This window comes from Anolis carolinensis, chromosome 1 (assembly GCF_035594765.1).
Source record: "Anolis carolinensis isolate JA03-04 chromosome 1, rAnoCar3.1.pri, whole genome shotgun sequence".
NCBI lineage: Eukaryota > Metazoa > Chordata > Lepidosauria > Squamata > Dactyloidae > Anolis > Anolis carolinensis.
In genome coordinates, this window is record NC_085841.1 from 208447707 (window position 1) to 208470140 (window position 22434).

At 47.8% G+C, this 22434-nt stretch overlaps 1 protein-coding gene across 1 annotated transcript; it reads right to left on the reverse strand.

Annotated features, from left to right (window-relative positions):
* Nucleotides 1-13813: 13813 nt before the first annotated feature.
* On the reverse strand, nt 13814-18453 carry sp9 (Sp9 transcription factor). The gene is made up of 2 exons (XM_062969178.1): nt 18284-18453; nt 13814-16460 (listed from the first exon to the last, which is right to left on the reverse strand). The coding sequence occupies exons 1-2, from the start codon at nt 18302-18304 to the stop codon at nt 15087-15089; spliced, it is 1395 nt and encodes a 464-aa protein (XP_062825248.1). The 5' UTR covers nt 18305-18453; the 3' UTR covers nt 13814-15086.
* Between the last annotated feature and the right edge of the window lie 3981 nt (nt 18454-22434).

The following is a 22434-nucleotide window of genomic DNA, read 5'->3' on the forward strand; positions in this document are numbered from 1 at the left end:
ATTCGTGTGCATTCAGAGTACACAAAGAAAAACGTCAGGTTGCTTACCTGTAACCATGTTTCTTTGAGTGTACTCTGTGAATTCACACAAACCCGCCCTTCCATCCCTGCTGGCAAACCTCTCCCTTTCTCGTTGCCTTTGCGATGCAGGAACTGGGGAGCGGACGCCCAGAGCTGCCTTATATGCCCTGGGGGGGAGGGACATGGTTACCGCCAAAATTCAAACTTTAGCTTGGAAGAGTTTCCGTTGGAGCCTGCGCAAGTGCAGCCTTCTCCATTAATGTGAATGCACAGAGTTCACTCGAAGATACATGGTTACAGGTAAGCAACCTGACCATCTTATCTTCCAGACAAGACTTCGTAGAGCTTTGTCATTTATTTGGAGCAAGTTCTGGAGTTTTCATTCCACCTTGAGGTTTTAAATGCTAAAGCACCTACAGTGTAAGCAGGCGTTGAGTTAGAGAGACCTTATTTTAAAATGAAACTGCTGGAAAGAAAAAAAAAGCTTACATTTTTACCTGTGCGAATAAAGTGCGTTTTAATTTGTTTAATTGACTGAAATGAAGTACCCAATTGCTTAAATTCATGACTGCATCCAGCAACCCACATCTTCACATATTATATGTTTATGAGTACATTAAAGAAACCTAGGCTTCGAAATTATGTTATTATATATGTTCAGGAGTGCATTAAAGAAATTTCAAAATGTTTGTGCGAATGTGTTGCCAGGGTGTCCTGGAACCTGTTCCCTATCATACGATGTGTGTCTTATTTTGTTGCTGCCAAGTATTAAGCCTAGCTTTGCTGCTGCTCAGTCGTTTAGTCGTCTCCGACTCTTCGTGACCTCATGGACCAGTCCACGCCAGAGCTCCCTGTCGGCTGTCATCGCCCCCAGTTCCTTCAAGGTCAACCTAGTCACTTCAAGGATACGCTTTACTACTGGTCAAAAGTAAGAAAACCTAGGGGAACAGCCACCCTAGACTTTTGAGCCTTGCCTGCTTTAAGTTGACAATGGCAAATTAAACCCTGTAGGAGGTGCTGTTGGTTTACAAATGACCACAAAGCTCTACAATTCCCTTGATTTTTAAGAAAGAAAAAGGGGACGAACTCCAAGCACCCTGAAGACAGGCAACAAAATATTTTGCTCCTTTCCTCTGAGTAAATCTTTGGCACTAGATAAGAGGCAGAAAACTGCACCAACCTCGCACTATTAACTTTCTATGCATCTTTAAGGACATTAGAATAAAATATGTTGCTCAGTGGGGAGGGGAGGGATCTGGACATCAGGTTCTTCCTGTTGAAGAATCAAAACACCACTGATCTAAAGAAATAGCATTCCCCCTCTCCAGCGAATTCCAAAGCAAATACCCCATTTCCCCAAAAATAAGAAATAACCATAAAATAAGCATAGCAGGATTTCTAAGCATTTCTACAATATAAGCCATACCCCAAAAATAAGACATAGTGATAGGTATGCAGTAGTTCTGTGCGAGCTGCAAGTTGAGGCATAGAGACATAGAAAGTGAAAGTATCCTCAGTGAAGTGAGGAGCAGGACACTGCTTTAGGCAGGGCCCTAGCCAGAAAAAAAATTCGGGAGGGGTTTTGAAAATTTCGGGGGGGGGGGGTTGAACCCCTAGCACACACCCCTCCCCGCTACAAACCTGTGAATATCTGCTTGAGATAGTGCCTGGAGGGACTCTTAATGTTTTGCATCTCATAGACTTAGCATGGGGATTTGGTTAACCAGTTAAAATTCATGAGTAAACCAGGTTTTTTTTATAACCTGAAAAATTTCGGGGGGGGAGGTTGAACCCCTAAAACCGCCCCCTCGCTACAGGCCTGGCTTTAGGCATGGTGTCTCCTCAGGGGGAGAAGTAAAGCTGTGGCTGCCCTTTTACTCAGCACTGTGGGTCTCTCTCCCCCAGCACCAACCAGCAACAGTCTTGTGTGTCCTCAGGTATTGTGTGTGTCCTCAGGGGAAGAAGTAAAGTTGTGGCTGCCCTTTTTTTCAGCACTGTGTGTCTCTCTCATCCCACACAAACACCAGGGGATAAGGGGAAAGCTTCAGTAGGCAGTCCTGTTACTGAACCCATAAATGCAGATTGTTGTACCATACTGAATAAGACATCCCCTGAAAATAAGCCATAGTGTGTCTTCTTGAGGAAACATAAATATTAAGACACGTCTTATTTTCAGGATATAAGACACTGTCTTATATTTATTTTTTCTCAAGAAGACACACTATGGCTTATTTTCAGGGAATGTCTTATTCAGTGTGGTATTATTTTCGAGATCTATATCACGGGTATATGCTTAGGGTGAATCCAGAGCCATGGCCGTGAAATACCAGTATGCAAAGTGACCTTGTAGCACTTGGGAGACAGAGGGTTTCGGTTGTCTATGTGTCTTCTACCGCCAGGAGGTTTATTTCTCTCCCGCCTGAGACAGTCCTGCCTGCTCTGTTACAGACGGCCAAAGGCCCCTGTGATGCGTGTTTCCCTCAAAAGAAAACACGGCGTCAGCCTCTTCCCGGCTGGTCGAATTGATAGGTCCCTCTCCATCAATCATCACATGAAAGGAAGCTGAGTGAAGATTTGGAACTCCTCGCAAGACTAATCCAAACGGTGGCCTTTGCTAAATATTAAATAACAGTAGTACGATATGATTACTTTGAGAAACACTCTTTGGCAGCAGAGGTAGGCGACCCAAAACTCTGGGAGTGAAGGACGAGGAGTAGCAGCTGGAGAAGGAAACCAAAAAACAAAAGCAACGCATCCAGTGGGAGCAGCAAGCAGGGCTTGGGCAAAGACAAAAGGCAGGGCAAGTGGTGAAACTATTAGTATTCAAATTCGGGTGCCATTTGGATCTTGTGGAGCCCTATAAATCAATAAAATGTATATCGTGGTTTAATGGATGATGGGTTTGAGGTACTCGTATTTTAAAACGGAGGGTGGAGGAATGGAAAATGTGTCCCTTAGAAGTGTGCAAACCAGAGACAACCCTTTCGTTGCGGAATCACAGGGTTTTGCTGTAAGTTTTCAGGGCTGTATGGCCATGTTCCAGAAGCATTCTCTCCTGGCGTTTTGACCACATCTATGGCAGGCATCCCCAGAGGTTGAGGGCTATATTGGAAACTAGACAAGTGGGGTTTTTGACTTTTTAAATACTGGTTGCCAGATTTTGTTCATTTTCATGGTTTCCTCTTTCTGTTGAAATTGACCACATGCTTGTGGATTTCAATAGCTTCTCTGTGTAGCCTGACATGGTGGTTGTTAGAATGGTCCAGCATTTCTGTGTTCTCCAATAATATGTTGTGTCCAGTGCTCTGCTATGGCTGATTTCTCTGGCTGAGTTAGTCTGCAGTGCCTTTCAGCCCCAGGCAGGCTTTGAAGCTGCAAGGCTTTTCAGTGCTAATCAAGATGATTAATTCCAACAGACAAGAGTTCTTCCACCCTGGACCTTCCACAGATATGTAAATCTCACTTGCTTAGTTTCCAACAAACCTCACAACCTCTGGGGATACCTGCCATAGATGTGGGCGAAACGTCAGGAGATAATGCTTCTGGAACATGGCCATACAGCCTGGAAAACTCACAGCAAACCAAAAGAGATGATGTCAGTAGGTGAAACCAATATCCTGCTGAAATGCCTGCAACCATGACAACTGCTTCTGGTTTTCTACCTGGTTTGCGGATGGGGTTAAGGCAGAGCAGCACTTCCCACTTGAACCGTCTTGGGTATCAAAAGGCAGCAGTAATGATTCTCCTCAAGCAACTCCTTTCTGCCACCGCCAAAGGATTGCAGTGATTTGTCCTTACTAGAAGCAGGGTGAATAGTGTGATGTTAGGGAACCGAAGCCCTTTGGCACGCCGAAGTCAAGCCGCGCAACTCCGAATGTGTAGACAATGTATTATTCGGCAACGCTTTCCTTCCTTAAGGATTGCTTATGGTCATTTGCGGGCGACCCCTCTTTCTCGGCCCCAGACCAGGAAAAGAGCTTAACCCGACGTTTATTTCCTACTTAATGCACTGGATGAATTCATTGATGAATTGGTGGAGGATCACCCGGATCAGGGCTTTCCTTATTATGGGTTCGAGTTTTCCGAGCGGTGTGGGCATTTTCCAGAGCATTCTCTCAAGACGTTTCGCCCACATCTATGGCAGGCATCCTCAGAGGATGTGAGGTCTTTTGGAAACTAGGCAAGTGGGGTTTAAATATCTGTGGAAGGTCCAGAGTAGGAGAAAGAACTCTTGTTTGTTAGAGGCAAGTGTGAATGTTGCAATTAATCACCTTGATTAGCATTGAAAAGCCTTGCAGCTTCAAGGCCTGCCTGATTCCTGCTTGGGGGAATCCTTTGTTGGGAGGTGTTAGCTGGCCCTGATTGATTCCTGTCTGGAATTTCTGTTTTCGGAGTGTTGTACTTTATTTGCTGTCCTGATTTTAGAGTTTTTTTTTAATACTAGATTTTGTTCATTTTCATGGTTTCTTCCTTTCTGTTGAAACTGTCCACATGCTGCTACTTTCCAAACGAGTGCCTATGCAGACTGGAAGGCGGAGAACCACCGCCGTTTGCAAAGCTCGGAGGAAAGAATGTTTTATTGGATGGAGATGGCGGAATTTTGAGACCAGCGCGTTGAAAAGAAGATGCCAGTGCCTACACAGCATTGCTTTCTCGATTTGATTCACGGAGCCTGGAGAGGGAAATCACCCGAGAGCTTTTAAAAAAAAATTAAGATGGCGACAATGAATAAATTATTACTAATTGAAAGATTTAAAAACAAACAGGCGACTTTTCCAGCTCGCATTCCCCTCGTGGGTCGTTACAATAAATATATCCGCCCGAAGGGAAACTCTCTCTCTCTATTTATGTTGTCATTGATTAATTCCCGCGACATCATTTGATTTCGATTTGGAACGATTTGATTCTAATTTAATTAGCATGTAATTTGGATGTACATAATTACTGTAATTATGACATTCAGGTAAGGCAGCTTTAGGCTGAAAGGCAATTTAAAAAATAAAATAAATTATTACTTTCCACCCGCCCCGCCCTCCCTCGAGTTTCCCCTCCTTCCATCCCTCCCCTGGCAAAACCTCACCGGCAGGAAGGGACGGGCAACGGCTCGCCAAGCGGCAATTAGCCCGCCTTGGGAGCAGGCAGCGCCAGGGAGGGAAATAGGAGGGCTGTAAGTCCCGCAGCCCGGCAAAAAAGCCCCCGAGGCAGATCATAATCTCTCCAAGCTCTCCTTCCCCCAGGGGAGTGGTTAGGTGGATGACCGGCAGGGTGAATGTGGCCACACTCGTGTCCAGGGGGAAGCCCGCATTCCGCAAGGAGACCCAGAATAGGCCCTGGCTCTCCTGGGTTGACTAATAAAAAACTGGATCCCCTTTTAAAGAATGTGCTGGGTTTCATCCCTGAACTGCACAAGTCTCTTCTGTCATCAAGTTTCCAGTCCTCAATGAGTAGCTAGGCTAGAGACAAGGCTAAACTAGAGGAATTCCTTCCCCCACATTCCTATGCATGTTTCACAAACGGGATTTGTCATTCCTCTTCCTGCTAGCCACTCCCCCCCCCCCCCCCCCCCCGCTTTGATGATGTAGTAAGGGAATCCAGAGAGGGAACTTCCTCTTTAAGCTTTAGTGCCTTTAGCTGGCCATGTGGCCATTCGCCATTTTTCAATCTTTTGCTTTTCTTTCTACATTTTTGCCTCTCTCTAGTCTAGTCTAGGCAAAATTGACTTTTTGCCCTTTTACCTAAAGAGAATATGAGCTTTAGGACCCTTCCACACATCCATATAACCCAGAACATCAAGACAGAAAACCCCACAATATCTGCTTTGAACTGAGTGATATTTATAAAGAAGACCATCATAACATTGAAAGTTTAGGTTTTCGCCTAAGACAAGCATAGCCTCAGTGTTTTTCATCCATTAACTGCCATATATTCCAGTTCAAAGCAGATAATGTGGGGTTTTATTCAACTGTGTGGAAAAGGCCTTAGTAAACTAGTTACCTTCAAGACCTTTTCTATCAATAATGTATTTCTTTTGGTCCAATAAATAATTTAAACCTAAAGTTCTGCCTGCAATCCTAAACCATCCAGACTGCTGTTTATGAAGTTTACTTCTGTTCCTCTGCTATAGTGGAATCACTCCAACTGAGGGTTATTTTGAGCCTAACAGCTCAGATTCCCCAACAGAATGACTGGAGGCCCCAGGCAGGCTTCGGAGGCCATCGTAGAATCTTATGGACATTGGACAAAGCTAACCCTTTTCTTTTGACTTGACTAATCCTGGGGCCCCTGATGGTGGCGCAGTGTGTTAAAGCGCTGAGCTGCTGAACTTGCAGACCGAAAGGTCCCAGGTTCAAATCCCGGGAGCGGAATGAGCGCCCGCTGTTAGCCCCAGCTCCTGCCAACCTAGCAGTTCGAAAACATGCAAATGTTAGCGGGAAGTTAACGGTGCTCCATGCAGTCATGCCGGCCACATGACCTTGGAGGTGTCTACAGACAGCTCTTCGGCTTAGAAATGGAGATGAGCTCCAACCCCCAGAGTCGGTCAGGGCTGGACTTAACGTCAGGGGAAAACCCGGTCACGGCTGGACTTAACTTCAGGGGAAAACCTTTACCTTTACCTTTACCTTAATCCTGGGAAATGAAAATACCGAGTTAATTTGATGAGTGCCTAGGCTATGTCTTGGAAGATCCCCCAGCTAGCAGTTTGGGTTCTGTGAAATGGGTGTCTCGTGCTTTTGCTGTGGGGACCAATAAAGGCTGCACTTTCCCACACATTTGCTTTGCTGCCTTCGCCTTCTGGGGGCCCTTCCACACAGCCCTATATCCGGGAATTTCAAGGCAGGAAATCCCACAATATTTGCTTTGAACTGGGTTATCTGAGTCCACACTGTTCAAAGCAGATAAGGCTGCGTGGAAGGGCCCTGGGAGAGTGAATCATCTTCCAGCGTTCCCCCCATGTCCACTTTGCCTTCTGGGTGTTTTGTGGCCCACCCTGGCGGCTCTTAAACCCTTTTTATCGCTCCCGCCATGGCGGCCATTTTGTGAAAGCGCTCACAGGGCCTCCATGAGAGTAATAGCGACGGCGGCTCTTAAAACCCTTCTCCTCGCTCCCGCCATGGAGGCCATTTTGGGAACGCGCTCAAAGGTGTTCCTAAAAAAATCTAGGGAAAGAAACCTCTGGTTTTTAGATGAAAGAAAGTTAGGCGTCATTAGGAAGTGTAGTCTCCCAGTCCCAGGTGAGGCTTTGAAGAAAGCTGTAGAGGTGGAGAAAGCGGCGAGACTTTCACAAACCATTTGAGTACCAGGCTCCACTCGTGAGGGCTTTTGCGATTTCTTGGAGTCGCGCCCAATTCTCTTCCCCTGGTGGAAGCAGTCATAGATTATCCCCTGGGGATGAATCAACACCCTCATTTTCCTGCTATTTTCGAGGGGAAAGGTTTGGGGTGGGCTCGGACCATCCAAAGTCATGGAGATGAAATATAATATCTGGGGCCCTGAACAGCTGAATAAAATCCCACATTATCTGCTTTGATCTGGAACATATGGCAGTGTGGACTCAGATATCCCAATTCAAAGCAGATATTGTGGGATTTTCTGCCTTGATATTCTTTGTGGAAGGGCCCTAGATCAGTGGTTCTCAGCCTGGAGTCCCCAGGTGTTGTATCCTACAACTCCCAGAAACCCAAGCCAATTTTTCCAACTGTTAGGATTTATGGGAGTTGAAGGCCAAAACATCTGGGGACCCAGTGTTGAGAAACACTGAATTAAGCCCTCGCCAGGCTATTAGCCAGCTATCGAGCAGCACCCATTTTGCCCTCTTTGAGGCACTTGCCCAGGAAAGGCTTGATGTGCCCAGAGGAAAGCGGGCGGGAGAGGCAGTGTGGTCTCAGATAACCCAGTTCAAAGCAGATATTGTGTGATTTTCTGCCTTGATATTATGGTATATAGGGCTGTGTGGAAAGGGCCTGAGGTAACGACTTAAAAGCCTCCCGTGCAAGGAGAAATTAACGAATTTCTTAAAACAACGTCTGCTGAAAGGAAATTCGGCCCTATCAGCTTCACTGTAGATTTGGATTTACTTGAATACTGGAATATTTTTTGTTCTAAGGGTTATATAGAGAAGAGCTCACTAGAATAGTGGGTTGTTGTGAGTTTTCCGGGCTGAATGGCCATGTTCCAAAAGCATATTTTCCTGACGTTTTGCCTGCATCCATGGCAGGCATCCTCAGAGGTTGTCATCTCAAAACCTCTGAGGATGCCTGCCATAGATGGGGGCGAAACGTCAGGAAAGAATGCTTCTGGAACATGGCCATACAGCCCGGAAAACTCACAGCAAAACCCTGTGATTCCTGCCACGAAAGCCTTCGACCACACTAGCTAGAACAGTTTCTTGAGTCATAATTTTTGGTCGCTTCACGATCTCTAGATGGCGCCAAAGAGCCAGAAATTCTGTCTCCTTTCTCCTTTTCCTCCGTTTCTCAAAGGACTCCAAAGTGAATGTCAAACATAAACGCAAACCAGAGTTTGCACGCTGTAAAAGAAATGCGTTTAGCATGTTATCCCCTCAGAACATTTCCAGCTAAATTTTTCTCGCTTAAAATAAACACTTAGTATACCAATTAGCCAAATAAGAAGGATTTTCTGTTACGTTTTCCTTCATCTCCATTTTAGGAACATGGAAATATATCTTGGGCAAATACTATTGTACAGATAACGACTACAAATAAATAAGAGTGAAAGTGTAGGCTTTGAAATAAAAATCCGCAAGCAGGCAGGTTCCCCCTGGTATTTACAATAATTCAGCCATTTAAACTTCCATACAGCAAAGGGGTGAAAACGCACGTTTAAAGAAAAGAGCAGTAACTGGAGCAGAGATCAGATTCTCGTTTGATCTGAGACCCCCTCTACACTGCCATATAATTCAAATTATCGAAGCAGATAATCCACATTATCTGCTTTGAACTGGATTATATAAGTCTACATTGCAAGATAATCCAGTTCAAAGCAAATAATCTGGATTTTGTGTTGTTGAAGGTTTTCACGGCCGGAATCAGTGGGTTGCTGAGAGTTTTCCTGGCTGTATGGCTTCTGAAACATGGCCATACAGCCCGGAAAACTCACAACAATCCAAACTGGATTTTATATGGCAGTGTAGAAGGGACCTGGGAGAGGTTGGCACAAAATGCGCCTCCCTTCTTTCCTTGCAGCCACTTTGAGAGACTGCGGGTGTCTCCTATTTTTCCCTCTAGTTTGGCAAAGTCGGCTCTCAGCTTCTCCAGATGCACAAATACAAATAAGATACCTACAAATAGGTGTTTATCTCGAAAATAAATAACTTCCTCTTAATCTGAAACGTGAATTTAAAAAATGTTTTCTGAGAAGAAATAAATCCTTTGTCTTCTTCCTCAAGGAATTCTCGACAAAGACCCCTTCTTCCCCTTTAAAATGCCTTCCTTTTCGCTGCCTCTGTTCCCGGGTTCCCATCAGGGCCATAGCCAGAAAAAAATGGGGGGGGGGGGGGGTTGAAACTTTTTTTTAGCGAATCATGAAGAGTAGTTCCATAACACAAAAAACAGGCTCTGTGGATAAACTTCAGCGGCCCTGCAAACTCTCACTCTCGCCCTTTCCTCTCCGTTTGTGGGGAGCCTGGAAATGATGGACGTTTTCTGACCCGCGGGAGCAACTGGGCGATGCAAAGAGGTCCTTGATCACTGAGCTGAAGAATGGTCACCCCGGGGCTGGCAGCAAGGGGACCCGGAGGAGAGCCCTTTGATCTGTTTTATTACAGCGCCCAAACAAAGCTGACTTCTGCCCAACACCCGGCGAGGACGCATTCCTCAGAAAGAAACCCCACAACAGTAGCAGCGGCGGCGGCAGCACAACTGGGGAGGGAAGGAAGCCGCATCCTGGGGCTCACAAAGCCCCCTGTTTGCTTTGCCCCCGGAGGAGCGTGCCCCCTTCTTCTCCCCCTCCAAAGAACAACAACCCAAACACTTCCCAGTAAATACACCCTAAAGAGGAGGAGAAGGACAGGAACCCCCGGGGCAGGGTGACATGCGGGGCGATGGGGAGGCTCAGCCACTACACAAGTACCCCTCAAACCCTCACACACATGCGCGCGCGCGCGTTACATAAAGTTAAGCTTCGGCAAGAGGATAAAACAGATCAGCACGAGTGGAAGAGAAAGGGACGACTCACGCTTCGGAAAACCTGAAGCCAGAGACTATTACTAAGAAGAAGAAAAAAGACGAATCACACTGAAATTGGCTTGCTGTGAGTTTTCCGGACTGTATGGCGATGTTCCAGAAGCACTCTCTCCTGACGTTACGCCCACATCTATGGCAGGCATTCTCAGAGGTTACGAGGTTGTCTGTCATAAATGTGGGCGAAAGGTCAGAAGAGAATGCTACTGGAACATAGCCATACAGCCTGGAAAACTCACAGCAGCCCAGTGATTCCGACCATGAAACCCTCCGACAACACACAGAAATGGCTTTCCCTCCCCTGAAAATTGTAACAAAACCCGTCTGTCAGCCTTTTTCCCAACTCCTTATTGTCCTGCCCAGAGAAATGATTTCGCCCCCATTTCTGTGCCTGCATTTAAGGACAATTATCGAGGCCAGCTCAAGGCGAGCTTCGCTAGACACAACAGATGTTTTGATTCAGAGCCCCTTTCAGCTTGGCTCGCCCGCTGCCAGCAAAATCCCTTTTCCCCTGGATTATAAAATCTAACTTCATATAAAAAAGGTTTTGAATATGTTAGCCTTTCACGCTCAAGCTTAATTAAACTTTGTTTTCTCCCCTCTCACTTTTCTCTCTTTCAGCCCTTAAAGTGGCGCAATTAAAGTCAGGGGAGGGCGAAAGAGAGATACGATTGGAAAGACCCCCCCCCCCCCCCCGCTTTTAAAAAAAAAAGAAATAAAAGGTGTCCTGCGTCCGTTGAGTTGGTGGTCAGAAGACAAAGGGAGGGAAAATAATTTTCATTTCAATAATTGCCTTCTGGTCAATTTAACTGTGGCTTATTTTTGAAAAGAGCCGGCCTAAATGAGATTCCTGTCCCAAATGTGTTCCCAGGCCTCATCCGAGGCTTTAATTATTCCTGAGGCTCTTCTCTCTCTCTCTCTCCCCCCCCCCCCCCCCTTTCCCTTTAGAATAAGACGCTGCACTGGGTAATCACAAAGAAGTCAGGGAGCATCCTTGAACCTTTTCAATAGCAGAGCCACTGATATTCAAATAACATGCGAAAGGAGCATTTGACTGCATGGGGCGGGGGGGGGGGGGGAGAGGCACACACACAAGCCTTTCCAATTCACCATTTGCATAGATCAACTGCCCGTTTGAAAAAAGGAAAGGAAGGAGCAGTTGTCTTCCATCGCATTCAGTCAGGAGCCCGGCTATCAAATCAAGTGCTTCGTTTGGGAGGCTTTTTAAAACGTTTACGTTTTATCTCGCCTTGCCCTTTGCCGTTTTGACATGCAAATTCGGCGCAGTTAATTTAGACAATTAAAAGGATCTTCAAGGGAAGCTTTGTCACCGGGAATATTCTGAGGGTTTTCCCCGCGGACCAGCTGAGATAAAGTTGGCCAGAACAAATGATGTCTAGGAGATTAATTAGATATTTGATAAGACATGAATCTCTAATAAGGGAATACAAGGCACAGGGGGCTGCTGGGTGCTCCAAGTCAAAATTAATAACAGTTAACAAGGTTTTCATTTAGGCATGAAATGTCTTTTCCGGAGTATTGACTCCAGCGATGGATTCCCCCAGGAATGATTTCCCTCTAACCTGGGAAACCTTGCCGGGGACCTAATGCGGAGAATAAACAGGATTTAATAAACGCTTTCCCCTATTTTATTTTTAAATCTGCTTCATGATCAAGGATTTTATTTTTTAAAAAGTGGTTAGAGAAGGGATGCTGGTTTTTAAGCAACATACACGTCCATTTTAGAAAGAATCGACTCAGAATGTATGTGGATGCAGTCTATTCAAAGCAATGGGACTTTTGTTGTCGAAGGCTTTGATAGCGGGAATCACTGGGCTGCTGTGAGTTTTCCCGATTGTATGGCCATGTTCCAGAAGCATTCTCTTCTGAAGTTTCGCCCACGCCTATGGCAGGCATCCCCAGAGATTGTGAGATCTGCTCGAAACTACGCAAGGGGGATTTATATATCTGTAGAATGTCCAGGGTGGGAGAAAGAACTCTTGTCTGTTGGAGGCAAGTGTGAATGTTGCAATTGGCAATATATAGAGAAGCCACTGAAATCCACAAGCATGTGGACAATTTCAACAGAAAGGAGGAAACCATGAAAATTAACAACATCTGGCTACCAGTATTAAAAAAAAACCTCTAAAATCAGGACAGTAAATAGAGAACAACACTCTGAAAACAGGGGAATTAATGAATCAGAACCTGCTAATCAGCTACCAACGAAGTATTTCCCCAGGCCAGGCCCGTAGCCAGGATTTTGGTTGGGGGGGGGGGGGGGGTTAGTCTGCGTCAGAGAGGATCTACCCTAGAAAACCTTTTGTATAGTTATCCCAATACCCCCATGCATATGGGATATATTGAGCATGGTGATCAGATCATGATATGAATAAACATAACAGTTTAAATAATAAATATAAGGCCTTCTGAAGCCCCTCAAGTTCCCCCCCTACATGCCTGCCCCAGGCAGTAAACAGCAGAACTTGAAACTGAAAGGCTATTCAATGCTAATCAAGGGTTGTTGTTTGTTTTCCGGGGTGTATGGCCATGTTCTCCTGAAGTCTCGCCCACATACTTTGTTATATAATATACCTCACAACCTCTGAGGATGCCTGCCATATATGTGGGCAAAACATCAGAAGAAAATGCTTCTGGAACTTGGCCATACAGCCCGGAAAACACACAACAACCCTGTGATTCTGGCCATGAAAGCCTTTGACAACACATTGAAACATTTACACCTGCCTCAAACAGACAAGAGTTCTTTCTCCCACCCTGGACATTCCACAGAGATATAAACCCCACTTGACTAGTTTCCAACAGACCTCACAACCTCTGAGGATACCTGCCATAGATGCGGGCGAAACGTCAGAAGATAACGCTTCTAGAATACGGCCATACAGCCCAGAAAACTCACAGCAAACCATGCTATTTTTAATGTAATTTAATTTTTAATTCCTCGGGGAATCCTTTGTTGTAGGCAGCAAGCAGACAGACCTTGAAGCTAAAAGGCTATTAAATGCTACCAAAGGTGGCCAATCGAAACATTCACACCAGCCTCAAACAGACAACAGTTCTTTTTTCCACCCTGGAGATTCCACAGATATATAAACCCCACTTGATTACTTTCCAACATACCCCACAACCTCCGAGAATGCCTGCCATAGATGCAGGCAAAACGTCAGGAGAGAATGCTTCTGGAACATGGGCATACAGCCCGGAAAACTCACAGCAATCCGGCCATGAAAGCCTTCAACAACACGTAGTCGCCTCAGACTTCGTTTGGATGCAGTCTATTCAAAGCAATGGGACCTTTGTTGCGACTTCCAATAGGATGCGAACCGCAATCTTAATAGCCTGCCCTTAGCAGGATTATTTAGATACGGTGTACCAGATAAGGTGTCTTGCGGAGCCCCCTGGCACAATGATCCTTGGTGACTGAATGTCAGATTCCAGCCTTAACATTTTCATCGGATAAGAAAGATAACCCAAGAATGGCAGGTTGCAATAATGATTTCTTTTTTAAAATAAGTGGATGCATTTCCTGCCTAATATCTAGTTGGGTGGGCGAAGGAAAAAAATTTCAGAGTGCATTATTCAGAGTCCTTTAATAATACCAAAATGAAAATATTATGTCAAGTTTCCCCCTCCCCCACCATCCCAAATACAGATAAACGAATTTAAATTCTTTTATGCAACCTTAACTTACTGGTGTTTTTTTAATCTCAACGTATTAAATATCTTTTACATATATACTGACCTCCACAAAGTGCATCAGAAATAATAATAATAATTTTTGTTTTAAAAAAAGGCTCCCCTGAATTTCAGGAATTCATCCCCAGGGGGAAGAAAACTTATTGGAACTGACATTTACAAGGAAGGGGGAAAAAGAGAACACAACCCTCCATCCATCCGTCCGTGTGCGGTTTGGATCCATATTTATACACATATTAGATGAATCACAGAGAGAAATAGTCTCTGACGAGGTTTCTCACCTTGAGCTTGTGTGTGTGTGTTTATGAGTAAGAGTCTCTCAGTATTAAATATCAAAGGGTGATTGTAGATCTCATCAAACACTGTAGTAGTCTGTAGTAGGCTTAGACAGTTATAATAATCCACTCCAAGCGGGTGTGCTTTGCTCCTGGGTGGCAGGTTTTGGAACTAAGTTTGTTTCGGTTGTGTTTTTAGCCTGCTTTTTTGGAGAAGGACAGAGAACTATGGCCTGGGTTTGTGTCAATCTGGGTACGGGATGGGACTTTCACCCACTTCCCTCATTCTTCAATCACTGGTCGTGATTTGGAGCCTCTGTGGCGCAATGGGTTAAACCCTTGTGCGGGCACGACTGATTCGAATCCGGGGAGAGCGGGCGAGCTCCCTCTGTCAGCTCCAGCTCCATGCAGGGACATGAGAAGGATGGTAAAAGATCAGAACATCCGGGCGTCCCCTGGGCAACGTCCTTGCGGGCGGCCAATTATCTCAACACTAGAAGCGCCTTGCAGTTTCTCAAGTCGCTCCTGACACACACACACAATATTCTTGGTAGTGATTTATTTTTGGGATGGGGGTATTTTGTGTGTTTGTTTGCGTCTCTGTCCTCTGGGCCTGGTCCCAGTCTTTGTCCAACCACAGTCTTTTTAAAATAGTCATCAAGCTCGCCTTTTCCCCCTTCACCCATTCCCAGAACTGAGAGGGAAGGGAAGCGCGGGCTCAAAAGGGCTCCTGAGGCGGCGCGGGCGGTTGAGCGACGGTGAGGCAGCTGGACGTGCGCGGGCTTTTTCTCCTTCTTGGCGCGCTTTAACTCCCGCCTAAACTTCCCTCAGTGTCCTCGCCTCCGCCGCGGAGTCCTGCCTTCTTGCTGGCCGGCCTAAGGGTCATTGGGTACGGCCGCGGAGTCCTTCCCCCTCGCCTCATGGAGGAGCAGGTCCGGCGACTCCGAGCGCGGCGTCTCCAGGTTGGAGGCGTCCGTGTCACTGTCGCTGCCTTTCTTCCCGCCGCCTCCGCCGCCGCCGCCGTTATGCGTCTTGATGTGCTTGCTGAGGTGGTCGCTGCGCATGAAGCGCTTGTTGCAGACTGGGCAGGCGAAGCGCTTCTCGCCCGTGTGAGTCCGCAGGTGCCGCTGGAGCTCGTCGGAGCGGGTGAAACGCTTCCCGCAGAAGAGCCAGTTGCACACGAAGGGCCGCTCACCCGTGTGCCAGCGCAGGTGCGCCTTCAGGTGCGACGTCTTGCCGTAGACCTTGCCGCAGCCCGGGATGTGGCAGCTGTGCAGGCCCTTGCGGCGGAGGCTCGCCCCCGCGGGGCCCAGCCGCTCGGCCTCCTGGCAGTTGGGGCAGTCGCAGGTGGCGCGCCCCGAGTAGCGCCGGGCGGAGCGCGCCGCCGCCGAGCTCGAGCCCCCGCCACCACCTCCCACCGCCGCCGCCGCCGCCGCCGCCGCTGCCGCCCCGGAGATCATGGCGCTGACGGCGGCGCTGGAGTCCGAGTACGCCGAGGCGGGCAGCACGGGCTTGAAGCCCTCCTGCGCCGCCAGCAGGTGCTGCCCGGTGGAGAGCAGCGCCGTGGGGCTGAAAGCGGAGTGCGTGAGGGAGCCGAAGTCGGCGGTGTTGTAGGCGCCCAGCTGGGAGTGCAGCGCGGCCTGCGGGGCGCCCGAGTGCAGCCCGCTGGCCGCCGCCGAGGAGGGGTTCTGCACCTCCAGCCACGAGCCCGGATTGGCGTGCACGTCCCACCACGACGAGGCCGCCCCGTTGGACACCTCCGCCGCCGAGAGCGTGGAGTGGAAGCCCGACTTGTACCACGACTCGTAGGGGTGCGCCATGCCCACGCGCGGGTACAACCCCTCCGCCGCTGAGCTGTGAACCTTCGAGATGAACGCTGACTGCCCGCCGGGCACGTCCTGGGGCGACATCCCGCCTGCCGCCGAAGCGTTGGAAAAGAGCCCGCTGTAGTCGCTGCTGAAGGCCGAGGAGGAGGAGGGCGGCGAAGCGGAGGCCAGGCAAAAGGCGCTGCTGTTGCCCCCGCCGCCCCCTCCCGCGCCCCCGCCCGCGCCCCCGCGGCTGGAGGCCACCGCGAAGCCCGAGAGGCTGGAGCCCAGGTTGCAGCTGGAGCCGGAGCGCTTCCACGGGTGGAAGCTGCCCTTGGCGAAGGCGCTCGACTCCGGCAGCGTCGTCAGCGGGCTGGTGTTGCCAATTTTGTTGCAGGTGGCCGCCAGCATCGCCAGAGGAGTGGTTCCGAATCGTGGCTCTTCCTAAAGCAGGACAGGAGAAGGCAGGGAGGGGGGAAGGAGACACACAGGCAGGGGAGACACTCCGTTAAACTCCAGCGCAACAAGCAGGAACAACATCTGCTCTAAAAGTATTATCTAAGGGCTTCATGGCCGAAATCATTGGGGCCCCTTCCACAGCTGATTAAAATTGCACATTACCTGCTTTGAACTGGAATATATGGCAGTGTGAACTCAGATAACCCAGTTCAAAACAGATATACTGGGATTTTCTGCCGATATTCTGAATTATATGGCTGTGTGGAAGGGCCCTGGGTTGCTGTGAGTTTTCCGGGCTGTACGGCCATGCTCCTCGCGTTTCACCTCACAGGCGAAATGTCAGGAGGAATGCTTCTGGGCCATGCAGCCCGGAAAACTCACAGCAACCCTTCTACTCAGTTAGGCACAGGTCGTTCAAAGGAGGGCGAGGAGGAAAACGCCTAAAAACCTCCGCTCCGTTTTATCTCTTAACTCTTGTCTGTTTGAGGCAGGCGTGACTGTTTCAATCGGCCGCTATGATTAGCATTGAATAGCCCTGCAGCTTCAAGGTCTGGCTGCTTACTATCTACAACAAAGGATTGCCCCAGAAATTAAAAATTAAATTCAATTAAATTAAAAATTGCAGGGGTTGCTGTGAGTTTTCTGGGCTGCATGGCCATGTTCCAGAAGCATAATCTCCTGACCTTTTTGCCCACATCTATAGCAGGCATCCGCAGAGGTTGTGAGGTCTGTTGGAAACTAGGCAAGTGAGGTTTAAATATCTGTGGAATAATATCCAGGGTGGGAGAATGAATTCTTGTCTGTTTGAGGCAGGTGTGAATTTAGGATTTAGGCCCCTTCCACACAGCTGAATAAAATGCGACATTATCTGCTTTGAGTCGAAATATATGACAGTGTGGACTCCGATAACCAAAGCAGAAATTGTGGGATTTTCCGCATTGTTATATGGTGGTGTGGAAGGGCACTCAATGTTCAGGAGGAACGCAGCAAGCCGAGCTACTGCGCCCTAAAGCAATTACAATTGAGGCTTGGATCTACACTGCCACATAGCTCAGTTTAAACTGCATTATATGGCAGTAGAGATCCAAGGCCACGGCGACAAACCCACACAAATAAACGCGGGGCTTCGTTTTACTTTTTCTTTCTCATTGCCACCGCCGCCTCACACTTTATTTTTCGTGTCAGAAGCGACTTGAGCACTGCAAGTCGCTTCTGATGTGAGAGAACTGGCCGTCTGCAAGGATGGTGTCCAGAGGACGCCTGGATGTTTTACCATCCTTGTGGGAGGCTTCTCTCATGTCCCCACATGGGGAGCTGGAGCTGACAGATGGGAGCTCACCCACTCTCCCGAATGTTTAACTCATTGGCCACCGGGTTAAAGTCTCAAGTCGCTCCTGACACACGCATATTTTTTTTTTTACTTTTACTTCATTGTACTTTCCCATTGCCACCGCCTCCTCACATTTTTTTTTTCGTGTCAGGAGCGACTTGAGAAGCTGCAAGTCGCTTCTGGTGGGAGAGGATTGGCCATCTGCAAGGGGACGCCCAGATGTCAAAACTATGAAGCAAAGTTGTGATGGAAAGGAAACTAACTGCAAGGCGCCTCAAGGCAAGCTAAGCCTAAAGAAAATGAAAAAAAGAAAAAAGAAAAAAAGCGGAAGAGAGGAAACAGATTTGTGTCCTCGGAGGAATCAAAGCAGCCGCTAGTGAAACGCCAAAGCGGGAGAGCGAGGGGGTTTGATATGGGAAGAGCCGCCGTCCCATTGGTGCCCGATGCACCGCCACAAGCAACCTTGTTTGCGACTTACCCCGAGTATAGACGTAGCCATAGCCAGGTCCCTTGGCGGGGCGCGGGGATCGGAAGGGAGGCTCTCTCTCTCTGTCTGTCTGTCTGTCTGTCTGCCGCAGGCGCGGGAGCGTGCGCGGCGTCCCTCCGGCTTCCCGCCGTCCCTCGCCTCTCGCACCAAGCGCACGCTCTTCTGGCTCCGGACCGCTAAACTCAGCCCAAGTGCCGGGAGCGCCCGCTTTGAAGTACCGCTTGGCTGGGACTCTCGGCCAATGAGGGTGGAGAAAGGATAAGCAGGAGTTGCCCCGCAGCCAATCAGAAACGCCGGAGAGGCAAGAACCAGGGCTTCTCTGGGCGCGTGCCAGTCAACGGCACGGAGTGGGGAGGGGGAAGAGAAGGGGAATCACACCAATGCGCTTTGTTTTTTAAAATTATTATATTACAAATAACTTTGGATGGGGGGGGGGGATAAATCCCGGTTTGAATATCGTTATTAAAAGGAAGCAAACTTGTGACCCGCCTTCGTGGTCTTTCCCTTCTTCCACTGCAGAGAGTAATGGTAGAATTATTATTTTTTAGCGCCCAAGCCACGAATCAAGGGACATGAAAGGCACTGCAGACTAACTCAACCAGAGAAGTCAGCCACAGCACAGCATCCGATGAACCAACCGGGACACAGCATATTACTGCAGGACACAGAAATACTGGACCACTCTAAGAACTATCATGTCAGACTATACAGAGAAGCCATTGAAATCCACAAGCATGTGGACAATTTCAACAGAAAGAAGGAAATCATGAAAATGAACAACATCTGGCTATCAGTATTTTAAAAACTCTAAAATCAGGTCAGTAAATAAAGAACAACACTCTGAAAACAGCGGAATTCCAGGCATGAAACAATCAGGGCCAGCTAACACCTCCCAACAAAGGATTCCCCCAGGCAGGAAGCAGCCAGGCTTTGAAGCTGCAAGGCTTTTCAATTATAACCAAGGTGATAAATTGAAACATTCACACTTGCCTCAAACAGACAAGAATTCTTTCTCCCACCTTGGACCTTCCACAGATATATAAACCCCACTTGCCTAGTTTCCAACAAATCTCACAACCTCTGAGGATGCCGGCCATGGATGTGGGCGAACGTCAGGAGACAATGCTTCTGTAGATTACACTAATCTACACTGAAATGCTTCTGGAACATGTCCATACAGCCCTGAAAACTCACAGCAACCCAGTGATTCCGGCCATGAAAGCCTTCGACAACCACAACCTTCGACAACAGAGTCTCACTTATCCAACATAATCAGGCCGGCGGATTACGTTATGATTTTACAAAATAAGCACCAAAACATCATTTTTCACAACAAATCAACAGAAAAAAACAGTTCAATACACAGTAACGTTATGTAGTAATGACTATATTTACGAATTTAGCACCAAAATATCACAATGTATTGAAAACATTGACTACAAAAACATTGATTACTAAAAGGCAGACTGCGTTGGATAATACAAAACGTTGGATAAGTGGAGGTTGGATAAGCGAGACTCTACTGTACTGATTGTGCTTCTCCCCTCTCTCTCCCGCCCCGGTTTTCCGCTGGTTCTTTGCCTTTTGTATCCCGAATATTATACAGTTCATTAATTCCCCCTGTTTATTAAACGGGAAGAGGTGTCTCCCTGCCGCATGAAAGGGCAGGCATCCACTCCCACGGAGGCCTTCGCCTTACCCTCTTCTCTGTGGGACGAGAGAGAGAGAGAGAGCGAGAGAGAGAGAGGCAGCCAGGCACCCTGGTTCGTTCTTTGCGCACCCGTTGCTGACAGTGAGTCGGCAACGCTGTTCACAATCGTTAGAGAAAACATGGAAGCAAAGGGCAAAATCGTCACGGGGTTTGGTTACATAATACTGCGGAGGGAGGGAAGGAGAGGCCTCTCAGGGACACCGGGGTCTCTTTTGCCAAGAGCCATTGATCTGCAAAGACCAGGTCTTTGGAAGGGGAAAGCTTGATATTACTCTGTAGATATTACTTTTTTTCACGGGAGACTGACCACGTCTAATCCCCAACCCACCAAAACGCCCAAAGACTTGCAGCACATTTGTCCGCAAAAAAAAAAAAAGAGAGAGAGAGAGAGAGACATGGACTGGGATGCTGTGAGTTTTCCGGGCTGTCTGGCCTTGTTCCAGAAGTATTCTCTCGTGACAGGCCTCCTCAGAGGTTGTGAAGTCTGCTGGAAACTAGGCAAGTGGGGTTTATATATATCTGTGGAAGGTCCAAGGTGGGAGAAAGAACTGTTGTCAAGTGTGAATTTTGCAATTAATCACATTGATTAGCATTGAATAGCCTTTCAGCTTCAAGGCCTGGCTGCTTCCTGCCTGGGGGAATCCTTTGTTGGGAGGTGTTAGCTGGCCCTGATTTATTCATGTCTGGAATTCCCCTGTTTTCAGAGTGTTCTGGAACATGGCCCCAGCAACCCAGTGATTCCGTCCATGAAAGCCTTCGACAACCCTTGGGACGTGAACTCTTCGTCAAGTTATCGCCACTGCTTTATTGAAGCTAAGGACCTGCCTCAAGCTCATCCTTTGTTTAGAGAAATTGCTAGTTCCTCTCGCCCACTTTTGGCAATGTTTTTGGCCTCTCGCGTTTCTGCCTACCCAGTTCTCTCCTCTCTTAGAAGGGGATGGGTAAGACTCCAACTTCCCTTCTCGCTGGCATCTTTCTCTCCCTTTCCTCATCCATTCGCAGACACGAAATACACGTGGTTCAAAAGCAAGGGGGAGGAAGGAAGCACGTTTTATTTCTCTCTTAGTTCCTTTCCCCGTCCCCCCCCCCCTCCCTCCTTTCCTTCTCTTAATCCTTGAGAGAAGAGGGAAATACACACGCCGGCGCGTCCACACGTGCGCCGCTTCCAAAACAGAACTACACCGGGAGCGGTCAAGTCCAAGGCGCCACCGGGGCACGACGGAGCCGGTTGGTTTTGGAGGGTAGATGAGGAGGGCAGGAAAAGGAGAAAGGGCCCTGTCCTGTGGAGCGTGAGATTTGCGGAGGGGGGGGGGGGGAGGAGAGACGAGACAAAGAGTCAAAAGAGAAAGAGTTGAGACAAGATACTAGGGATGTAAGACTGTGTTTATCTATGTGAACGTGCGTTGGGGTCGGGACTGCCAAGCCTCCCGCAGCCCATAAAAAGGGGAGGGAGGGGAAGGGAGCTCCCCTGGGAGATACGTCCAGAAGCCTTAACCCAACAGGTGACCGTCTCTTCCTCCTCTTCCTCCACTGCTCTTTTGTCTGAGAGGTTTTTTTTTGTGTGTGTATCAGGAGCAACCGGAGTTGCTTCTAGAGTGAGAGAATTGGCTGTCTGCAAGGAGGTTACCCAGGGGACGCCCGGATGTTTTGATGTTTTACCATCCTTGTGGGAGGCTTCTCTCATGTCCCTGCATGGAGCTGGAGTTGATAGAGGGAGCTCATCCGCACTCTCCCCCGGTGGGATTGAACCTGGCAGCCTTCAGGTCAGCAACCCAACCTTCAAGTAAAAAGGCTTTTATCCCCTAGGCCACCGGAGGCTCCGGTGAGAGGTAGAGGAGCGCTTCTGGGTTGCTGTCAGTTTTCCGGGCTATATATCCAAGCCTCGCTTATCCAAGCTTCTATCCAAGCCATTTTTGTAGTCAATGTTTTTAATATATCATTATATTTTGGTGCTAAATTCGTAAATACAGTAATTACAACATAACATTATTGTGTATTGAACTACTTTTTCTGTCAAATTTGTTGTATAACATGATGTTTTGGCGCTTAATTTGTAAAATCATAACCTAATTGGATGTTTAATAGGCTTTTCCTTAATCCCTCCTTCTTATCCAAGATATTCGCTTATCCAAGCTTCTGCCGGCCTCGTTTAGCTTGGATAAGTGAGACTCTACTTATATTGGAAATTAGGCCATTGGGGTTTGTATATCTGTGAAATGTTCAGGGTGGAAGAAATTATTTTTGTCTGCTTGAGGCAAGTGTGAATGTTGCAATTGGCCACCTTGATTAGCATTTAATAGCCTTGCAGCTTCAAGGTCTGGCTGATTCCTGCCGGGTAAATCCTTTGTTGGGAGGTGTTAGCTGGCCCTGATTGATTCATGCTTGGAATTCCCCTGTTTTCATAACGTTTCTCTTCATTTGGTCTCCTGAT

What these genes read in the sequence shown, in the direction of transcription:
- sp9 (XM_062969178.1), bottom strand. Translation starts at nt 18,304, where the DNA reads ATGGCTACGTCTATACTCGGG. An exon ending in TGGCTACGTCTATACTCGGG is followed by an intron (nt 16,461 to 18,283) that starts GTAAGTCGCAAA and finishes GTCCTGCTTTAG; the next exon opens with GAAGAGCCACGATTCGGAAC.